Source organism: Bacillus rossius, chromosome 2, assembly GCF_032445375.1.
Source record: "Bacillus rossius redtenbacheri isolate Brsri chromosome 2, Brsri_v3, whole genome shotgun sequence".
NCBI classification, from domain to species: Eukaryota; Metazoa; Arthropoda; class Insecta; order Phasmatodea; family Bacillidae; genus Bacillus; species Bacillus rossius.
Genome location: NC_086331.1, coordinates 79,090,342 through 79,114,671, shown reverse-complemented (window position 1 = coordinate 79,114,671; position 24,330 = coordinate 79,090,342). Strand labels below are relative to the sequence as shown.

Here is a 24,330-nt window from a genome sequence, read left to right as displayed (position 1 = left end):
ACATACTGAGTGGAAGCTGCACTCATGCTAACACATCAACAATTACTGCTGCAATTGCCTCTCCAGATGTTTTTGTAGCACTGTAAAGTCTAATAAAACTTTCGTGTGGTTGAAAATTATCATCAACCCAACGAATACATATATTTAACTGTTCTATTCCACTTATTTCACATGTACCATCACAAACAACAGAAAAAAATTGGTGTTTCCTGTGACCGAATCTTGTTACAAATAAACCTTACAATTTCATTTGCCATCACTTCCAGTATTTCATTTTGTATAGAAGCACTAGTGAATGTCTCTCGTAATTTTGCTGTCCATTGTTGTAAATAAGGAAGGTCTTCATTTCTTAGCTTCAATAAATGTAACAAATTACCACTGTTTGAGCCTGGCGAGAAATCGGACAGAACCAAATATCTTCAGAAGACATTCAGTAGCTACTATTTGTTCTTTGCGTTTTGCGGAACAGAGTTGTACTTCAATGGGCTGTTGCAACTGACGATAACTCATGGTAGCTTGCATATGCAATTCTGATTTCTCATGTGTACAAAATTTGTCAAGGGCATGATTCCAATTTTTGAAGCCTCCTGTAGTAAAACAATGTTCAATTTTCCTAACAACAGTTTATCTAGTGACAAATGGCAATAACGATAACAACAGAAGCATGTAATTCAATAAACATTTGGTTGAACATGCAACCATTTGAAATTCTTGAACCAAGATACTTGAAATTGAAAGGTACGGCCTGTGAGTTTTTGTGTAGGAAATGAGTCTGGCAAGATAGTCGGTTGGTTTGGTGCTGGAACGTGTCAACATCTATTGACATTTGTGGATTATGCAACAATGATTCAGGCATATCGGTGATACTGCTACAACTACTAAACTCACAATTATTGTCTTTTAACTCTGTGTATGACACAATATTCTGACAAACATTTACCTGTTCAGATTTAGTAGTGTCAGTTTTAGAAGGTATGCAGGTTGAATCTTGAAATTCATCATATTTACGCTTTGTTTTCACTACAAATTTATCCATTACGAATCACTAATCAATAACAAAACTACCAAGTGCATGCAAAGTTGGTAAACAGGACAAAACAGTAAACAAGTTAGCAAGGGTACCAAATGCTGATGTTATCCTAGCAAGTAGTGTAGCGTTTAGCCAACCACGCTGGATGAAAAATCCGCTTAAGCACTAAGGGCGGTATTCCAAAACATTCAGGTAAGGTAGCGAATAAGCACTACCTTGTTGGGATACAACTGTAACCTATCTCGCAGACTGTATTCCAGAACGCGTCCCAACCCAATCCCTGTTAGGAAACCAAAAAAGGAACTGTTTTAATAAACTGTGCGCTGCACGAGGTAAGAAACTGATTTCAATGCATTCTAGCGGATGTTTGGCAACCATGGATGGATTTGCTACGCCAAAATCCTACAGATAGCAGCACTATCACACAAATTAATTGGCGTAGTTTTAGTTTTCTCAGGTAATTTTAAAGTTGTTGATTATTTGTTTTTATGACCATTAAAGTATTCAAATATATTCCAGAATAGTTTTTGCTATTATAAAGTTTTGTTTGACACACTAAAACACATTATACATCCCCCGATTATAAGTAAAATGACTATATATGAGTTAATGGCGCCAGATGCGATTCAGCCATCTGGGAGAAATCAACGAAAAAGTGAGCTCTGCATATGCACATGATTTTGGCAACGAAACGGCAACAGATAGGACACCAAAATCGGTTGCCTATAAACAATGGATTGGCTGTGTCCTATCTTCAACTGGGAATATGTTAGGGTAAAGGTGTAGCATATTCAACACCTAAACCCTTATTTTTGTGTTTTGGAATACTGGCCTAAGCGCTGTAGATCCAGGCGGTCACGGTATAGGGATAAACTGCTCTTGATAACCTTACTTACTCTATGGTCTTATATGAACTATTCCATTTTACTTCACCTTTTGGATCACTTACCATTTTTTTTTTTCCTTTCTTGAAGTTTTAACACAGTAACTGCACTGTATTTTTTAATAGTCTTTAAAAAATAAAAGTTTCCAGTTTCCACATATCTTTTGTTAGAATAAATCTAATGCTTTGCATTGCTTTAGCGAGTTTAGTTAACAAGAAACATGATGTTACAGAATTTGCGGCAGCGGCACCTAGTTTGTGTTGACATAACAATGGGTATATATGTATGTAGTACTGATCCCTCCGCTAGAGAGAATGGTAAACATGCCACGAAACCATGAAATTCCAAAGAGAAAACAAGTTAGATAAAAACCATGCCTTGTCGCTTCTGTTAGGTACTTATTTATTCTGTGATGCAGTGTTCAAAGTTTACCTCAAACAGTATAGAAACTTGTAATGAATCAAAACAGCATATCAATTTGTCCCTGTATCCCGTCCCTGTGTCCCCTCCACAATGAATTTTTGGAGGGGACATGTCCCCCCCATCCCCCCGCCAGAGAGGCCCATGGACAGCACTGTTTTCACATTAATCGTGTAACACCTACCTAAGATGGACCTCTTGTAAACAACAATAAACAGTATTATTATCAACAAACTAATGAACCTCTTTCACTACAAAACTGAAAAAAATAAAAATAAAAAAAACCCTGTGTTAAAGGTATATTTGATCCAGTATTATCTTTTGTGGACCCTAGACTTTCATAGAAAAAAAAAACTTGTGTAAGAAATTTTTTTGTTACGACCCTCTATTTTACAAGCAACATTTTTTGTAATACTCTATGTAAATTAAAGTAAATAACACATAAAACCCTTTAGATAATACACTGTAAAGTCCTATTTTTTAATTTCCTTATTTGACAGAAGCCTGTGAGAGTATTAATTTCTAAAAAAAAACCATTATAACAATTTAATAAAATTTTATTTTGGTATTCTATCCATGCATCATAAGGTAAAGACTAATGGTACATTAAATAGTAAAATTGTTTAATTTTTTTCCTTTTAAAAATATGAGTTTCTAATTTATTATCATGTATTTTTATATTTGTTACTATTTTGATTCAGTTAAACTATATTGTTTGTGCTTCACATAGTTATTTAACATTTGTCTGTACTTTCCTTTTGCTTATATTATCACAATATTTTATGTTTAAATTTGTTTTTAAAATTGAAGAGTATATACCAGTGGGGTGTGGACCATACATTTTCCTCTTCAGGACATTGTAAGTACCCAAAACTGTGGTATAGAATTCAGGAAAACAGTGTAAATATTAATAAGGTTGGTAAATTCACGTTTTCATTGATAGATGAATACAAATATGTGAATACGAATATATGAATTTAAATGTTTATACATATTTGCAAATATGAATATGCAAATACAAGTATTTTATTTGTGTAGCTGTATTTCCTAACATATGAATATAAATATTTATATTAAAACGTCAATACAAGCATAATCATACTCACACTTGTAAATATGAATGTATTAATATTTACACACATATATATATTCATATTTATAGAAATTAATCTTGATGAATACATTCGTATTCATATTCACAAATACATGGCCATCACTGCCATCAGGGACTTATCATTTATGACATTTGTAAGTCTTGCCTAGCCACATGTGTAAGCTGGGACACATCTAAATTGATTTTGCAACATGTGTTTTCTTCAACTTAATCAACATGTGTTAATGGATTTTCATGCAGTATATTTTCAAGAAATACATTTTTGAGCATACGAGCTAATCAGGTGTTATTTTCCAAGTTGTAATCCAATAACTATGCTTCACCCCTTACACCTCTAAAAATCACTTACAGTCAAACCTCATTATTACAAACCTAAAGGGACCATATTTTAGCACTTTGTAATAACGAGGGTTTGTATTAACCAAACTATTGGGATATCATGACAAAAAAAAATTGATTGAACTTTAAATGCCTATATTTACAATAATAAAGAAAATTATACACACCGTTGGTAGTATAAGCTGGCTTCACTACATGCATGACAATATGTAAACACTGAAGAAAACAAACACAATGCAACACTTACAGAATAAATCATAATACAAACTTCAATAAACTTTCATTCATGACACATTTTCAATTCAAACATTTGGTTTAAAAAAAAGCATCAATTCTGGTTTGCACTATCTTTTTCTTATAGGCATTGTTTACCACATTTAACTTTGGTCATATCTACTGCTGCCGACTCCCTACACATAGTTTTGCCAACAAGATTGTTGCGATCCTTAAACCGTTGTAGCCAACCATTGCTGAACTTGAAGTCTGAAATTCCTAACCTCAATGCTAGGTAGTCTGCCTTCTTCTGAATCATAGGTCCAGAAATTGGCAAGTTTGCTGCACGCATTTCTTAAAACCACTGCAACAAAATAGCTTCGATTTCTTGATGTTTTGGGCCTCGCATTCTTTTTCTTGTTGATAATCTGCACGAACTCGCAAAAGCCGATTCAATCTTTTCACAATTTTTTAATATTGTCGACAACGACGATTGCGGGATGTTAAATTCTCTCGCCCATTCAGTTTTCGTTTTCTCTCCATTGTCTACTTCTTCGATAATTTTAACTTTAACTTGCAATGTAAGTTCATTGCGTTTACGTTTCGCAGTCATATTACAAAACAACTAACACTCAAAATTAAGTTTAAGATATACGTGCGTGAACAATGGAAAATATCAGAACTTTTTTTCATAGATTGTTAAAACTTCTACGTTTGTACACTTCCGACGACTAATATTAATAAGGTATAGAGTTCTTTCCTTTCCGTTTTCCGTTTACAACATGGCATCTTTTCTAGTTTAGTTACTAACATCGCCACTAGAGTTGAACTTTTCATCTTGTTTTTCGACCATTTTGCGCTGTAGGATACATACATGTATCTTTGGAGAAACGTTTGTTTACATGACGGTTATGAAGACGATTTACTTTAGATTTCGGCGGTGAAATTTGTATTAACCGTTCACTTATACACGTTAACAGCTACTTGAGGGATCAAAACAACTTCGTAATTCATATTAACCGTATTTCATATTAAAAGTACTGAATAACATAGGAAATCATACTTTATTTTCCGGGACTGTGAAAGTACTTCGCATAAACGGGAATTTCGTACTAAGCGGATTCGTATTAATGAGGTTTGACTGTACTATGCACTGATAAATATTTTAAGTTTTTCATACTGTGGGACTTGTATATGTTAACCATTACACATGCTCGCACATTGCAGTAAATGCAAAATAATTCACCTTTTGCAACCAGAACAAGTTAGCATGCTAAGCTGAACATATCGAGACTAAGAGTAATAAAAGGCAGTCATTCAAAATAAACAATATTTAATTTTTTACACCCATTTTTATTGACAGGATTAAGATGTCCGTGGACAACTACCAGGGAAAGATTTCCACACCAGTGAATGTTGCCTAGGAGGTCTTTGTACGAGGTACTTAGAAATGTCTCGCTTCTGGTACCATAAAAAAGCCACAAGGCCCTAATCCCCACCCTGAAAACAATATCATGTTCTCCCGTGAGTTAGCCCACGACCAATCATCTTCCTTTTACATAGAATGGCACCACCCCGAGGTTACTACCGGAAGGTAACAATTCATTTCAAACTAAAATGTATCATGAACAGGATGTGGCTCATACAAATAAGAAGTCTTGAAACAAATAGAACTAAAATTAAGTTTATTTATTTTATCTCTCCCTGCAAACATGAGGTTGTGTGTGTCTGGAAAAAAGAAGTCTGTTGCCAAAAACTCTTCCCTCTTGCCCCATGATTTATGAGCCACAATGAGAGACTAGTGTCAGAACTGTCAAGAAGGTGAACACCTGCAATTATCTGTGAATCATTTTTAAATGAATTCATACCTCAAATACAAATAATTCACCCTAACACCAAATCTATATTAAACCAGTACTACATAATAAAAAACATAATTTTACAACCACACCAATGAATGAAGAATTATTAATAAAAAATGGAAGTAAATATTCTAGTAAAGAATATAATTTTACCAAACATATGCCATAAATACCACAGATTGCCACTCAGTCTGTATTTCTGCATTTCAGTGTGATGCTTTTGTGCACATGGCCAACAAGAATTAATATATTATATATATACCACCTTGTATCAAAATATCAATAAGAGATTGCTACAAAAAATAAAAAAGGCATGCAATTCAATAAAGGTGGTGTACAAATTCGTGGTTTTATATGTTTGTGTTTGCATTTTTATTTTACTATATTGAAAAACATTTCCTACCTAACCAAATAAAAAGAAAATAGTTATAGTAGTTTTTAGCACATTTTAAATTTCAATACCATAAACTACAATACACTTCTGGTAGACATTCATTAAAAAGCAAGATAAAGATGAGCTTAAAAAACAAAGAGGATATAGGAAATCTAGAATGAAAATTTGAATATGTTCCAAAACATAATGGCTAAAATGAAAAACTGTTTATGCCCACTTGCATGATTAATTTTCCCCAGATTTCATCGAACTTAAGAATTCACTGGAATTTAATATAATTTGCAGTTTTGATAAACAAAAGATGATATGGAAATATTTCTGAAAGTCAATAATTAGATTTTAACCATTATTATTCATAGTAACTTTGGTAAGAGAATATAAAAACAAAGGAAAAAAAAAACTACTTGGAAAAAAAAAGCTTAAAAATTCATAATTATGTTCATCAATATAGTATTTACGAAATACTGAGTCCTCTAAATTTAACATAACACAGACACAAAACTGTTATAAAAATTATTTTCATTAAAAAAATAGTAAGGACAACTTTGACCTGTAATTACTAAGTGATACACACCATGTAATCTGTAACATTGTCAATTTGGTAACTTACAAAACTTACAGTTGTATAATAAAACATTTAGTTATTAAGTTGTAAATTTGTAAACTCAAGTATTTATTTATACAAAAAAACAGTGATTCATTAGTGTTTAAGTTAAGCTAAAAATATAAATTTAAATCATTTGTATAGTCACTTTGTATTGTTTGAAAATATTACTATGAAGCAATGAACCAAGATTAAAAGGCAATACCAAATATCCAAAACTCAAAATGTTATTAATATAATTCAAAATCAATTTAAAGTTACTAACCGGCTTGGTTACTGTAAAATAAGTATGCATAAATGATTCACAGTTATATAAATTTACATGCAAATAGTACAAAAAGGTGATAGATAACTTAACAACTTTCAAAACAAATATCCACATAATTTTAAAGACATGATGCAATCAGCATGAACATCTCAGTATGCACATAAAATGCCTCACTCACGTTACAATTTCTAAGCCTCCAAATAAAGCCAATGCATACACACATCTATACTATGCATTCAAAGGTGTATGCATTAAGAGCCATGCACATCCATGCAAACACAAGAAAACAATCAAACCCTCCAAGGAAAACACAAAGCCTATATATTTGGGCAAGAATTATGTCCTTCAGAAAAAATTTAAAGAAGTAACTATCAAGCAGATTATCATAATTGACATTATAAAATGATATGCCTCCATTTGAGGCCCACCCTAAAAATAAAAAATGGCTAAGGGGCTGTTAAGCAGAAACAATTATAAAACTAAAGCATTTCTTTGTGTTTCCTCAAATAAGTTACAAACATCAAAAATCTCCCAAAGTGTATTATAAATTACATTCCAAACTAATCACTGGTCAAATGTACAAAATGAATATCTAAAATTTATATCAAAATTACCACTTCATAAAAATTAATTCTATGAGAATGTGTATAGTTTCCCGAAGAAGTCAAATAATGACTTATACGGATGTCTTATTGATATGGATGATCCTCTACATAAAAAAGTTAAACACACTTCATAAGACAAAATACTCTTATTTGAAAATCATGTTACTATAACCAAATATGAAGTTCAACAACCACACAAAAACTAAAAAAAATTACAACTTATGATTTTATTCAGGAGATAATGTATTGACAAGCATGTTTAGTTGTTCTTACTGTCAATGAAAGTCTAATCTTGAAATATTCTTACTGGCAATGAAAGTCTAATCTTGAAATATTGTAAATTAATGAATGTTTTCATGTTAGATTCAAAACTTTAGCACTTAACCAGTATTGATTAAAACCAACAAATAAAAATGCTGATTTTCCACCCCAAACTAAATAATTTAACTTCATAAAATAGTTTTTTTTTACATAAACCAGTCTTTCTCAAATACATTTCTTAAGACTCAATACAACGTGCATACTTACTGTCTGCAACAACATAACTTTTTAACAAAACCTTCAAAAGATGAACCATATTCTGATTGAAAAGACTCTGTTGATTTATCATCATTACAAGACGATATAAATATCTGGACATCACTCTTGGGAAACCCTGTTTTATAATAAAGCTGAAACAGTTACAACATAACACAAGTTAATGATTTCCATATTCAAAATACTGTAAACAGGAAAATGAGACACACATATACTTGGGGAATTGAACATTGTTACTTTACAAAATACTCATTACTCTCTAAATTTAAAAATCAAATATGCACAAATCACCATGTTTAGAGTTTAACACTATCAGCAAAAAAATACATCAACACCTTACAAAAAAAAAAGGTTATATTAAAAGTTAATAAGTAAATGCAGTACAATTAGTGTGATTATGTGTTGAGAGCATAAAAAATTAAGACGCATTAAAGGCACTTGTATCCTGCCATCAGCACTGAAAGTGATGACAAAATGCCAAACACGAACTGTGGGGTAATTTTTTTTTACATATTTCCACAAACTACAAAGTGCAGCATCATGAATACAACCATGATACAAAGAAATAAAGCCTTACTATCAACCACAGCAAAGGCAAGTTGGCAACAGAAGAACCAACTGTTACTGAATACAACTCTAATGCACACTCATCTCCATACTAAGTATGAGATATATCAACATACATTCTGGTAATTCATTAAGGTTATTTTCCTTGAAAGGACAGTGCTCTCCTGATAACTTAATAGGAACCTGTATTTTTAAAAGTAGACAAAAAGTTTTAAGCTTGCTCATTGAAGATTGTAAAACATTCAAGCAAAGCAGTAATTATCTGACTTGGGGATGACCAGCTATCACATGCTGCCATTGAACATATACATGTTCCTTTTCCAAGCAGAGTTGGTCATAGGTATTTGTAGCATGCCAATTAGCACAATTGGTTGTGTCTGTGCAGGAATAACTGCCCAACTTCAGCAAGCATGATGGCAGAGCAGCCAACATTATTTATTATGAAAAAAATAGGACAATGATTTCTGTGTGTTGACAAAACTAAAACAATTGATTATTGCATCAGCTAGCATCAGAACTTTGCCTGTTTGAACATGCACTAGCACAAGCCTTGCCCCTCTCTGCTAGTTAAGTTTGCAGTAGAAGTGCGACAGAGAAGGTTAGAAGAGGTGTTGTGACTTCTTTAAAAGCTTATTACCTACATAGCATTAGAGTTTGCGGCAAGCTTGTCACATGACTTAAATTAGACTTGCCGTGTAACTTAACACCTTAAGCTTGATTCAAGCTTTCTTTGAGCCATAAGATCAAGCTTTTTTTTATAAAAGCTTACCAAAGGCTTGAATTTGGCTTGCAGTGTTGTAGCTGTGTTGCATTCTGGATTTCACCAAATATACTTCCAGATTTGTGCACCATTTTGCTGAAGTTTGTTTTGGGAACAAGGTAAGTGGTATAAATTTGTACTAATTTGTTCTTTGTATGAATTATTTTATGAATAAATATTTGTATTAATATTTGTGTGACCTACCATTTATTAATTTTGTTCACATGGTAATAGGATTTTATTTTGACACTTAAGTTTTTACTTGAAGATATAAAAAATTTAGGATGTGCAAAAAATGATTATTGAATTTTTGGTAATGAAATTGAACTTTTGCATGATAAACTACTTACTTTAACAGTGGGGTCTGGTTTTTAAGCTGATATGTATTATTTGAATCAACTGCAGTAATTATTATTTATTTATTTGGGGGTTAAGAACAAAGGTGCATTTGGAAAAAAATTAAATAGAAACATTTTCTTACTTCATGTCATGTTTTCTAATTATTTTGTAAAATGGCACTATGATATGTTGAACAATTTTCTGGTAGTTTACCATTTTAATGGTTTAGGTACATTAAAAACCAGTTAAGGTAGCTACATTAAAATCCTACAAAATAGAGTGAATAATCAGTTAGGTTAACTACCCATATTTAAAATATGTAATTATAAACCATCCTTTCAAATTATTTTATAATATTAATTTAGCTAACCTTATATAATTAACACCACATAAGTGGAGCTTTGTAGTAAATAAAATTCCTAAAATATGAAAAGGGTGCTAAACCTGTTTTTTTTACTTATCGGTAACTTTTCTGTGAAACAGCGTCATTGCTATACTTCTAGTAATTTACCATTTTAATGACTTTTAGTTAGGTACCTACATTAGATAAAACCAATAGATGATTTGGAAGGAAAGCCTCTTTTTTTTACAAAAAAATAATCAACTCCAAAATGCTTTTTTTTTACCTCTAAGAACACGGTGTTATTTTATTAGTAGTTTACCATTTTAACAAATTGTAAAGTTAGGTACGGCTATATTAAAACTATTGTAAAATCATTAGACTTGTTGGTAAGGTTAGCTATATTGAAAATACAATTTAAGTGTGTGAATGATTGGTTAGGTTAGCTTAGCCACATCAAAAATACTTTGATCTTGTGTTGATAGTTCGTTATGAATTACATGTTCCAGTTGCTAACCTAACCTAAGCCACCGTCCATACAATTTCACAGTATTTGTAATACCTATACCTTAACACAAACATAATGATCATACTAATTAAAACCATGTGTGTAATTATCATAATATTGCAATGATATTAAAAATCATACAAGTTAAGGTAATCAATAAGGTGCATTGCTAGAGGTAAGCCCAGTGAAAAGTTGTTTAGTTCGAAGTGATTATAAAATTTAGTACGAATAATCTAGTTGAAAGCAAAAGACCAACTGTTCAAACAATTTCACAATATTTTATTATAACATTGCAATGATTATATTGAAAATCATATAAGTGCTAGAGGTAAACACAGTAAAATGTTGTTTAATTTAAATTGATTATAAAATTTAAAAAAGCCATTAAGAAGAAAAAACACAAACATTAAAAAAAAACCTGCTATTTAATCATATAAAATACACCATACGATCTAAGTGTGTCATCTCTGTATGCAAAATCCTAGATTATGCATTTACAAATGCAAGTTTTATTATTTCGATACATATCTTCTGATTCACTGTGGTTTCAAATCAAAGTTGTTGTTATCATTGGAGCAAGAAGTACAAAGCAGTGGTCCGAAACATAATGTGGAGAATATTTGCTGGCAAACCGGCTAGAGCCTTTTCATACTCTGGAAAAATTACCGAAAAAATCCACTTTGAAAATATCATTTGGGAAATCAGAAATATGCCATTGTAAATTTTTTTTATTTGTTAACTTGAGCCACACTTACTTTGCAAACCTTATTTTCATCAGGAATTTACACTTGAAAAGTAATTACTCATACAGTATATAAAGTAGAAAATCTTGGGTCTCCTTATTTAATAGATTATGACAGGATTCCACTCAATCATTTTCTACTACTGAACACACAAGACTACAGTCATTGAAATCTTTTCAAAAAAATTTTTAATACAATATGATGTGTTTTCTCACTTTTCACTAATGCTACCTGTACATAGCTTAAGTAGATTTGCATTTTATTTGAATCTGTGCTTTCACTTAACCAAAAGAGGTTGAAGATTTTTAATAAAAGCTTAGGTTTATGTGAATACTGATGACATTATGGTTAGTAATTATTGGTTTTTGCAGCTGCTGTCCTTACACCTCACAAATTTTCCTGAGCTCAAGTGAAAGAAAAAATTAGCCTGTGGCTCTAGCAGAGCAAAGCCAAACTAATTAGAGGTAAAACTGTTTTATACTTTAAATGTGCTAACCATGTTGGTAGATTTGTCTAATTGCTTGTTATGCATGTATGCATGAATTTATGCATGTATGAAGTAATTTATTTTGAATTGCATTTTACTATATCTTATATATAACTTTGGCAAACATGGATAAAATTATAAACAAAATCTGATAGGTGCAATCATGGTTTCCAGGTTTTACAGGTTTAAAATTTTCATCTGCTATATTAATAAAAATAACAACAGATCCATTGCTTAATAGTTGTCATTTCTTAGTATTTTTGCAACTAATAAATAAATCAGATCTAATTGCTTTAAAAATAATTACTTTTTTATTAATAGCATTAGATATTTTACAAATTTCTTCATAATTATGATAGTCTAAGCATAGAAAATGGCTACAAATTTTAACATCATATAAATATTTGTGTTTCATTTAAGGATGCTGGAAGTATTCACGCCGTGATTTTGTGTGGTTGGGGGAAAGAGCAAAATCTATGGCTGGAATTAAATATATTATTTTTAGCTAAGTTGATTTTACTTTAAAATGCATTCCATACAGCAATGAATATTGAACAATTTTGTATCTGTTTCATTATTGTGCAGGTATGGTTTTTAATGCCATAAATTGGCAGGCCCATGGTCCACTTCCACATTTGACTATCATTTAGTTTTTGAAAACATTTTCTCATCTCACAGTGTAAATGCCATAAAATTAAAAACATTCCATTTGAAATGAGACAAAGCACAATACACCTATCCCTCACTTAGCAAGACTAATTCTTTCCTAAAAATGCTCGTGTTATTCCAAATCACGTATTCTGAAGCATTAGTTTCCATAAATAGGAAGGATAATTTATTTAATGTGTTCCAAAATTGTGGAGGAAAATATACTTTACATAATATAAATGCATTAAATAACACTCAACTATAAATAATTCACACCATTTATCTTTATATGCCTCCCATCGCACTTTGTATGACAAATATGACACCACGTAATGGGAGATACGTGGTTATGTACTTTATCGTCAGTAAGCTGGCTGACTTTCCCGCTCGGGCGTGACCTTTAACTCATGTCGCGTACCTTTCCAAACCATCCTTTACTGACAGTGAAACCGATATTACTGTCCGGATAATTACATTTTAATTACCATTGTGCGCACAGTTGCCTTGCATAAAACTTAAGTGCGACTAACATAAGTGTGGTCTTCCTTACATTCTGCACGTCGTAATACTTATAGTTTGGTCTCAAATACTATAACATGATGCATTACGCTCTCATTTGGAAGCCATTATTCCAATGTGATTTCGACTTTAAGTGCTTACGCACGTGCAGTTACATGGTTTGTGTTTGTGCGTGCGAGTTCCCTGCCACTGGCTAAACTGAAGTTCATCACTGCCCGGTCTGTGGCCGGGCAACAACAGTATGACCTGGCGGTATATGCGCGGACTTAAAAACACTTGGTCCTTCACACTCCATAGCCACAACTTAACTTGCCATAGCTGATGTTTGTAAAACAGCCGATAGCGTAGTCTGACCTGCGAGCGCATCTCTTCCTCTGTATGCCACAGTACATCTGTTGTTTACAGAGTTGAAACAGACTTCATTGCAACATTTCCCGAACTTTTTTTGAGGTGTGGCTATTTCGTACTAACTGAAATTTACAGACATGCTATTCAAAACTGGCCATTATGCTGTGTGGAATTGTGTCTTTCCCTCGGGCAGCAGCAGGCTGGAGTCTGACCTTAAAGATTAGTCCCACAAATAAAAAATAATAAACTTGTCAAGGTTCAAGGGACAGAGTGAGCATCAGTAGGGGGAAGAAGAAGAAGGAGAAGAAGAAGAAGAAGAAGAAGAAGAAGAAGAAGAAGAAGTAAAGTGAATTTAAGTGAAGTTTGTGGAAATAAATGCAATTTTGGTTTTAGGTATTAAATTTGCTCACTGAGGTATTAATGGGTAAACAAATTCTAGGCAAACCTTGGGCTTCTTGTCCATGGAAATGAAACAAACAGGTGAAAGCTGTGAACAAGATATGGAGTAAAAACTAGAAAAGCAAGTAATATCAGCAATGAGGAAGAGGGGTATGCAAAAATCAATGCAAATTGAAAATGTAAAATTTAACGGATATTTTTGCAACTGAGCACTACAAAGTGTTGCTTCAAACTTAAGAGGCGAGAGCTATTTTCCCATACAGATTCAACAAAGTGTTAAATTCTAAATTTCAGCTGGTATTTTACTTTGTTGTTTGTTGTATTTATGTATGTTCAATTTTACATTTAATAAATGTAATTTTATAAGCATACTGAAGTTGGCTATCATTGTGTACTCGGGAGAACACCAGCTTAAGGTGCAAGAGGTTGCAGGTTCGAATACCGGCCACGTTTAGTTATTTTTTTTGGTCATAGATTTAAGTTAACATGTAACACGTTCCCATAAGAAATGCAGCTTATAAACCGAAGTAATATGCTAGATAATGTAAAGGTCCACTGAAACTTGATTTAACTTTATTTCATTGTTCATTTTTTTAGAATATTCTGGTGTGATTTCAGATGTACATACGTAGTTCTAGAATATGCTAGTTTGCCAACTATTCTGCGATGATAGAAAAAAAAAAGCATTTCATATTGCTGATAGAACTGAATCTATTTCATTCATTGATAGGAATCCTAATAATAATAAAAAACAACCAAGTTCAAGGGGTGAAGGAATTAGACAAAGGCATTTCCACCCTTAACATCATCATCACAAATTGTGACACATTTTACAGAAATGTGGCAGTGTCCCTTTAAAGAGAATTAAAATAGAAGCTGGAAGTACAAAGAAGTTGAAGAAATGTTATTGGCTTGGTTAAGCAAATTCAAGCATTGACTGTTGCCATCATTGGTTTTAACATTAAATTTATGTACATAGCTTGATGAGTACACTGGTAAAAAATTCAAAAAATATTTCCTGCTGTTTTTTTTCTTTTCCTTTTGCTCCCTTGAAAATTGTTATAACAGGGTTCTACAGTAAATCAAATAATAAAACATATACAGGTTAATGCTGCCACACACGGTTGGCTATCTGCACAACTTCGGCACGTGCGTAAAGCAAAAACATGGATGCGCTTTATATTTTATCATTTAAATTTCTGTCCACTTCAATGCATTTCTGCTGCTTAATAAAATTTCACCCTCAACATGCCGAAAGAAGTATAACTTCAAAAAATAATATTTCTTTTGTGTTGCAACTTACAGCTCATACATTGGTACTGTTGATTGGTGCTGAAGTAAAAAAAAAACAGTCATTTAAGATATAAAAATTCTCTGCTAGGAATTTTTTTTCTCAAGTTAGAAATAAACGATGTGCAGCATTATTATTTCCGAAATAGCATCAATCAACAAAATGTAAATAAGTTGTATTTTGTGCCAAATATTGATTTTCAACAAATATTATAAAATATGAAAAAAAATTAAAACAGCCAAATTTGTTTTATTTTGCAGTTTCATGCATCACCATTTTTTGGGGTCACAACATATTAATATTGATGTTAACTACATTCAAGTTGATGACTATATAGAATAAAAGTTAACCTACCTTTATTGTTTCGTAGGCATCCATGATGACAGAGATAAACAAACTTAGGACCACATATATATAGAGACTGATAAAGCCATACAGGTATATCCTACTGTACCACCAGAGCATGGAAGACTTGCTTGACATAATGGAGAAAGTGGCAAACATGTCATCTCCATTAATGAGTGAGAACAAGCACTCCGATGTGCTGGCCAGTGAGCGAAACTGCAAATAGAAACAAGTTGTCAAAATGCTTCTCCAAACTATACAACAATAGTTCTGTGAATAAAGGTTGCACCTATATTTATTATATATTCTTTAAAACTTAGAACGCGTATACCCAAAACTCAAGACTTTCAGAATTAATTTAATTGGTCAATTGGTTAAAATGATTTGCTGATCCAGTATCCTCTGGTCACACAGCTATTACTATATAACCTACAGACTTGTGTGTGCTATGTTATATAGACATTCTTATAGGCCCATTTCATTAATTTTATTAAATATTATAAATGTATTTAAGGTATCAGTGAGTTCATAATAAATGTTTTAATTAAAGATTTTACGTTAAATATTCAGTATTTAAAACCCTGCACTAAAGCAGGGCCAAACTGGAAACTTATAAAGAGGCAGTGGCGGGACAAGTATCTGTTGTCAAAGAACCTTCTGCTGGGCTGCACTCGAGGACTGCCGGAGCCAACCGTTCCAGCCAAGTGATTGAGCCATCTCTTTCTTCCCTTCTAGCCGATGGAAAAGCAGTTTTTGTTGGATTGTCAAATATTAATTATTAAACATTTTTCCAAAATATTATTCAAATATTATTTCTGATGTAGGAACTTCATGTAAAACAGTATAAAAATCCAAAGAGAACACAATAAAACTCTGCCCACAAATGTGAAATTTGGCTTCAGGGGTAGGGCTTAGGATTTTTGATGAGTGTTGGTTGATGGACCACGTGAGCTCTGGGTAACTGAACATGTCTCCTCAAGATACAATGTGTGAAGGTAAAAGAGGAATCTTAATACTGCCTCGGAGTAGTACTGACATGTCCAATCTTTGAAGGGTCAGCACTGTTTGGTATTTGATTCAGTTCTGGGGCCTGAAGCATTAACGCCAACCCCAGGGAATTTTATCAGCCTTAGGAGGGCACGAGAAAGTTTGATTTACTGAATCATAAGTCCGTTCGTGATTTTCAATAGAATCTTAAAGGTAAATGAGTAATAACACTGTTAAGTTAAGCATTAATTTAACCTCCAGCAGCCAAGTTTAACGAACAGCTATTTTTGAATTCAACTGTTGTTTCATTTGTCTGATCTTGCAACCACACTCTTGTGAATTTACCCTGAGCCTAGCTGTAGCAAGGACAAGTAAAAATGTAAGGACGTAACTGACATATACATGCATACAAATTCTGCAAATCCTGGACTAACAATACCCATCAAATGTCACACATTACCTTCACAATCACCTTACAACTGCAAAGATGCCAAGAATATTTTGTTATCCTCAATATAAGAATTTTTTTGACGTGACGTCTAATAAATCGATGAACGCCGGCTGCACGCACGAAAAAGTGTCCCGTAACGCACATTGTCCCACTACAATGTGTCCCATTATGCTCATTGTACGCTTGCGCCGCATCTCTCTTCCACTCGATTGGAACAACCATCGATTTGACTTTTCAATCATATTTTCGTCATTTGAATTATTAATATTATGTAATTTAACGATCATCCACCGATTTTCAGCACAATCGGTACGGTTATTTAAAAGTAATGTTGAATTTTGAAATACGTTTTTGTACGAACAATGGTGTTTTACAGTTACACATAATAATTCATATTACACCTGGGATCTTTTGCACAATGTTTTAAAAAATATTGTAACACATTATAAATAAGTTTGGTGTATTTGGGATGCGTATTTGTTATAAAATCGTATTATAAAAACAAAATAATATTATTCCCCTACGGTGTTACCGTCTATGGTGACGGACGTGAACCGAACGAATCGCGCTATCTAGCTGCTTCCGCGGCAACCAGGCACTCGTTAATACATATTTTCCTTTGTTTATCACGAGGGCCGTTATTATTAATGAATTATAAGTCAAATTTTGTGCCCGGGGCCACAATTGCATATCATTTTGAGCATTGGAAGACATAAAAACGTAAAATATTCTCGACGAATTTTAATCTCGGCCCCAGCGCACCATGAGCGTCTGGGTTGGAGATTAAAGCCGAAATTCTTTCTGAAACTTACTAATACTTTTTTATTAACTGCAAGGGCATTTTTATTAAATTCTACGTTTAATTTCGTCGTTAAATGTGTAATTGCGGAAAAGCGTAAAACATTCTCGATGATATTGAAGTTAAATATCAAACATGTATAAAAGTTATAGTTAAAATAATCTCTTCATTAAAGTAATAAACATATTTGAATTAATGAGTGCAAATAAAAGTAAATTTATCAATTAAATTGTAGATTTCATTTCACTCCTTCTTTGTATCCATACAAAATAGTGATAATTCAATAAAAATGATTAAATTTTATTCATAAAAGTATGCAATCATTTCATCAATGTTTTGTTATGACGTTGTCACGTTAAACTATCGTCCGTAAACCGACTTTACAGACAACTAATTTTTTTTGCAAATATTTTAACTTGGACTCCAAAAGGCTTTAACTAACTAAACTCAAGAATTTTAAACTAACAATTTCAAGAATCAAAATTATGACTTGCGCCACATAGTAAATAACCTATATTAAAACAAATGAGTTGGCCAACTCCAACCACCACCTTGTGCATAAATATATAAAAATTAGCTAATGTCATGATAATATTATTTGAGTTCAGTTCTAACTTATTTCCCACCTGAACTCTATGAAATAAAATTTTGTGTCATAGTAAAGGGATGTCAAAATTTTGTTAACAATTCACAAACCAGTTTGTCGGTAAATGTTTCATTTCCATATAAAATTTTGTCCACATTTGTTTTGCATGTTCCAGAAATCACTTTGTCCCACCTTCACGTAATGGCAGACACAAAACTACAAATAAATTGTATGAAAATGTGCTTTGTCCAGATTCTTACAAATGAAAGTGTGTGTGTTTATGACATCTTTCGGTAACAGCAGAGACACAAATATTCTGTGCAATATCTTATTCGTCCAGGATGTAAAAAAAGGTACAAATTTGACATTTTGTTCTTGGTATAAAAAGACAAACTCAAACAGTTAACAAAAATATTCCTAACAGGGGGTTGCTCCTGTTAAAAATAGAGGTGATACGTCTTCACATAAATACTATAAAAAAAGATTTTGGTTAAGACTTAAATACAGTCACTTACTTATTACTGTAGGTATAAGATTTCACAAAATAATTTTTCCTTGGAGAGTCACTGTCAAGAAACTCTGGCAAATATATTTATGTTAATGTTGATATTAAAGTAAGTATGAAATTTTTAGAACAATATTTGTTCAGGACTTAAATTTAAGTTTTTCTACCGCTGAGAATTTACGCTATTCGTTAGGTGGATGGCTGGACGTGGACTAGGATGTTAACTGGATGGGCACGTGGACCCAGAGAGAGACTCCTTTGAGCCGTGACATGGCCAGTGTGAGGCTAGGCTTAATTCCCCCTTTATGCCTATAAATAGACCCCACTAGCCTGTTCTGAGTGGCTTTCACGCTACCAAACGATGGTCGTGGGTGGGCTTTTTGGATATCCCACACGCCCCGGTCCCAAGGTAGGGAACACATGTGGACAAAGAACAAAGTGTGAACTGTCTCTGGTGGAGGTTTTATTCACAAGTTGTTACTCAAATTGACAATTAGTATCAACTTTAAACTTAATGAAACTGTAAAAACATACCAACGGCAATTCCTCCGGCTTACATGGGGACCAGGGCACCATGTAACCTGGTATAAAGTATGATTTGTGTTGTTTTGTTTAAAATGTCTTTAAAGAACTTAAATAACTTAGCTAAATGGTCTACCACCCGGAGTAAGCCTCAAAGATTAAGAATAAGGTTTCAAAATTAACGAAGCACAGCGGATGCTACCGGATCAAGTTAATACATACAGTGAAATTGATGAGGTGCGGAGGGCGTCCTACTCCGGGCAACAATAGAGAGAGACTGGTCTGTGGTCCAGGTGTCATGGCGGCAGGAAGCAGTGGCGTTACCGTTAGGTCATTTAGAATTACGTTACGAAACAAGACAACACTTTACAACCCTTCACATCTCTATTACTAATTTACAAATAATTATTATGTATTATTTTTACTTGTAATTTCATATAGTTATAATTTAAGTTTGAATGTAAACTGCTTGTGTGAGGGTGTGATCCGAAGTGCTCCATACTTATGGCATCAGGGTGGCCACAGAAATTTAGAAATGAAATTCCCTGACTTTTCCAGGTTTTCCCAGACTGTGCAAAAAAATTCCCTGACTACAATTTTTTTTAATTTACACAACCATGATTGCAATTTTATAAATATATTTTAAAACGAGAAATATAGGATCTCTGTTAGCAGTTTTGTTACGATTCTTTGGCATAAAAATTTCAACAGTAATAAAAACCATAAAAAATTAACTATTTCAGTACACTGGAATATGTCTTTCACTAATTCATTATGGAAATAAGGGGCTATGCCATGTAATATAATGTACCCAATTTTTGTTCTTTGCAGTTGCATTTTTTTTGGCAACTGATGAGTCGGGGAACATCATTTGCATCACAGTCACATCACTTGCTGCACAAGGCAAAGACTTATGTAATCAAACTGTTTGCATGCACCACAAAACTTCAGCCCCAGTCACCTCCTCATTTAAAACAAACGTGTTTATCCCAGACAGTGGCATTTTGCAAAGAGCTGTAGATTCCACAACTGACTGTTCACAATTTTTTTCAGGTTGCATTTTACTGACAACCCCCGACTGGTTACCAAGAACAGTAATCAGAAATAATAGTAGTAGTATACAACATGGAGGATGACTGTGAATCAGAATTACCACTGGCACTAGTAGAAGGCTTTGGCTTACAAGAAAAGTACATGCCCAAGTTACAACTGCTACGTTTGGAATATTCTTCTGCTTGCCCGTGTTTTTCACCATTCATGTGACTTGTGAGTGCACGTTTTCCCATGTTGCTGAGGGAGAATGTTTTCTGACACAGCGAACAACGAGCATGATTATTACTTCCGGTTTTAGGTCGTTCCAACCACAAACAAAATCTCTCATCTTGAAGCCAATCAACTTTGAAATTTGAAGTCTTTTTTGGAAATACCATGTTTCAGGGTCTCAAATTATTCGCAACTTACCATGAAACTGTTAACGAACTTTCGTTAAATTGTAATTTCTAAACTACGAAAATTTCGTCACACTTTAAATACTGAAACACAAAATTTTACGCAATCTTTTCACATGTAAACAAACAAATCGAACGTCTGTCACGTCTGTATAAAAATAGGTTAGCTAACTCTCTGAACAGCTAGCCAGCCATGTTAGACGTTTCATAATCCCCATTTACGATTCCTAAGAAGTAGCTCACTGCAGTAATAATCACTTCAATCACTACGTCTAACGAACACTACCCCTACAACTCCGTCGTAATAATTTCCGCAACACCAGCAATAGGTACTTTACAAGTGTACACAAAGGCAAATAAGCCAATATGGCGATCCCAGCCGAAACCGAAAGAAATAACGTCAAATTTACCCCACCACCGGCTTTTCATTTGCTTTTGATTTTCATTGCAATGTTTTAACACGTCAATTATTAAACCTTTTATTTTAGAAAAATCCCTACGAAATAATATGCATGATATAAGCGAAAATAAGAACTGAAAATATGCTGCCAAACAAAGTAGCCATTTGATTTTGTAGATTTCTTAGAATGTGCTCAAAAACAAGTACATTTGTTGGCAAAACCGAGAGCAGAAAAACCATACACACCAAATTATTATGGTACTGGTGTGCGACATTCAGCATGTAAAAAGAGATCTACGATAGTTATTCATGTTGCACGCAAGCCATTGTTTTCGTATTGTCGAACGACAACAGCATGTAAGAGCTGGATTACCGGTACGCATTACATTTGTTGGCAACACCGAGAGCAGAAAAACCATACACACCAAATTATTATGGTACTGGTGTGCAACATTTAGTATGTAAAAAGAGATCTACGATGGTTATTCATGTTGCACGCAAGCCATTGTTTTCGTACTGTCGAACGAGAACAGCACGTAAGAACTGGTTTACAGTACACATTCTAACATAACATGGCATATTCAAAGTTAATAACGCACGGTAGAAGAGAAAATTTTCCCTGACCTCTCAGGCGATTCCCTGACTTTTCCCGATTTTCCCTGACCATTTCTAAAATCCTTGACTTTTCCCGGTTTTACCGGTCTGTGGCCACCCTGGGCATGCCTGGAAAAATAAACACTTGGAGGGGATTGAAACAAAGGATATATATAAAAAATGACAATTAGTAAAATTAAGAAATTAGGGGTGTAAGTGGCTTTGGCTATTAGTGTACATCTTGCGGGGCGGACTAACACACGCAAACGTTGGCGGGTGGTTTGATTGGAGGGTGATGTTGGAAGAAGAGGCATGGAGCAGGCAAGGCATATCAGGCTTAAAGAAGGGCCTAGCCCTGGTCAAGGTCAAATTTTAGATATCAGCATCAGTCATGTGCTCAAACTGTCTACAGCTAAATTATCCAATCAAAGCATTATTTCGGTTATGTGGCAGATCCAAAGAGTTAAATGAGTTGATCATAGAAAAGAGGGCCTATAAGGTATGAGCAAATGCATTCTATCAACTACTTAAGAGAAGAAAAAGAAGGAGGTATAGCTTTCTCATTTCATTGTAAAAAAATATTTGATGACATTAAAACTTTGTGACCAAGGTAGTTTCTGTAGCCGCCAAATGTAAGTATATCATTTTATGAACTGCCAATTTTATGATCCACAAAATCAAATCAAAGAAAAACACTTCAAATCTAATTGCCTATTCTATAGTAAATAGATTGATCACTACAGATGTGACATGTATTAACACTGTTCGTTTGTTCTTTGATGGCTGCAGTGAGGAAAATAAAAATCTACCCTTGTTGGAATAACATGAATATGGCTCAGCCAGGCCCGAAAAAAATTTCAGCATGTTTGTTTTCCTATACAGGGTGGCCACTACATTTGTGATACAAAATTCCAGGTTTTTTCCAGGTTTTTCCAGGTTTTTTCAAGATTTTCCAGGTTTTGCAATATATACAAAATTACATGTTTTTATTTATGTAATACATGATACAAAGCACACATTTTAAAACACAGGAACTTTATAGTACTAAATATAGTAAAACAAAAATGCACAAAATGTGATACATACCTAACTAAAAAAACAGGTGACAGTCAGGGGCGCAACAACTAAATTTCCAAAGGGAAGGGGGAATATACCTTTTTATAAAGAATCATCGATCCCCCCTAATGAAGTGGGGGGTCCGGGGGCCCTGCCCAGGGAAAATTTGTATTTCAAGGTGGAAAATGGTGCTATTTAAGCAGTTTTATTATCTAAAAATTGATTACACAGCACTTTCTTTGCCCCTGTTTGCCCACACTTCAAGGTTTCAGAGGGGAGGGGGGGGGGCAAAATACCCTTGGCCCCCCCCCCCCCCCCCCTGTTGTTGCACCACTGGTGACAGTTTACTAAGTTTATATTTGCCACATAACTTTAACCTTATTTTGCGTTTCAAATTTCTTCGTCTATGAGAGCTGTCTGTTTTACGGCATCACTCATTATTTTGACTTTTTTTGTTTACGGCATCACTCATTATTTTGACTTTTTTTGTCTCAAGTCCCATGAGAGTCTTTTCAGCTAGTTTTTTTTTTTTTTTTAACCAAATATATCTGGTATATTTTGTGCATATTAAATAGAGCACAACACTGGCCGGCTGGTGGTTGTTTTCATTCAAAACGTGGCTAAATAACTTGCATGGATCAGACTGAAAACATCAGGCTGTAAGTTATAAGGAATCTTATTATCATGAATTGAGATATGTTTTTCCAGTAGATATACACAGCGACCTACCGGATGCTCGCCCGCGTCTTGTCTTAACTGTCGCAGCGATGTTTATTTTGACAGCTCAAGCAATTATCTTTTCCCGTGGGTTGATAGAAAAAGGTCGCTTCACCCAGCATAAAAAAAAGGGCTACGCCACTTATTCCCCACGCAGGAAACACACTGGCTGCCTTCTGTCATCCCCCGCATTTCTCCCTTTCTTTCTTTTAACATTCCACGTCTCGCCTCTCACGCGAGCAATAACGAAGCGATGTAGCAGTTGCACCACACATTGGGCCGTGTTTATGCTTTGTTTGGTGACCGCAGGAGGTCCAACATGCTTTTATTCGGTATATTCCCTTTTCATAGGACCACTGCTATTAAAATTCATTAATATTTAAGTTTGAAAGCTTGTAAATTCCTTGCCAGAGATGACTGAACTCTAACTTGGTCCCCCCCCCCCCCCTTCCCACAACTCTTCAGTACCCTATTCACAGTAGCCAAATTTTACGGGCGAAAGGAGGGTTAAAAGAGCAGTTTCTCACTGAAGGTTTTTCAAAGGGGAGGGATGTTGGGGTGTTATAAGGGAGGACACTAGATGGTTTGTGTGAGCTAGCCTTGAAGAATGTGACAGAGGGGAGGGCGTCATGAAGCCGCTGCCGCCAGCCAGCCGGGCGAGCTTAGTGTGCGCCCACTCGCGGTGCGTAACCTACCGCTGC

The 24,330-nt window shown here is 34.0% G+C and overlaps 1 protein-coding gene across 4 annotated transcripts in view; it reads right to left on the bottom strand.

Annotated features, from left to right (window-relative positions):
• The window catches only part of LOC134529395 (mucolipin-3-like), a 167,406-nt gene that overhangs the window by 28,407 nt on the left and 114,669 nt on the right, over positions 1 to 24,330 (bottom strand). For all 4 annotated transcript variants that reach the window (XM_063363416.1, XM_063363418.1, XM_063363417.1 and 1 more), the window contains exons 11-12: positions 15,574 to 15,780; positions 8,262 to 8,404 (exon numbers count right to left, since the gene is read on the bottom strand). In XM_063363416.1, coding sequence (XP_063219486.1) covers positions 8,262 to 8,404; positions 15,574 to 15,780 — 350 coding nt within the window. The remainder of the gene's footprint in view (positions 1 to 8,261; positions 8,405 to 15,573; positions 15,781 to 24,330) is intronic.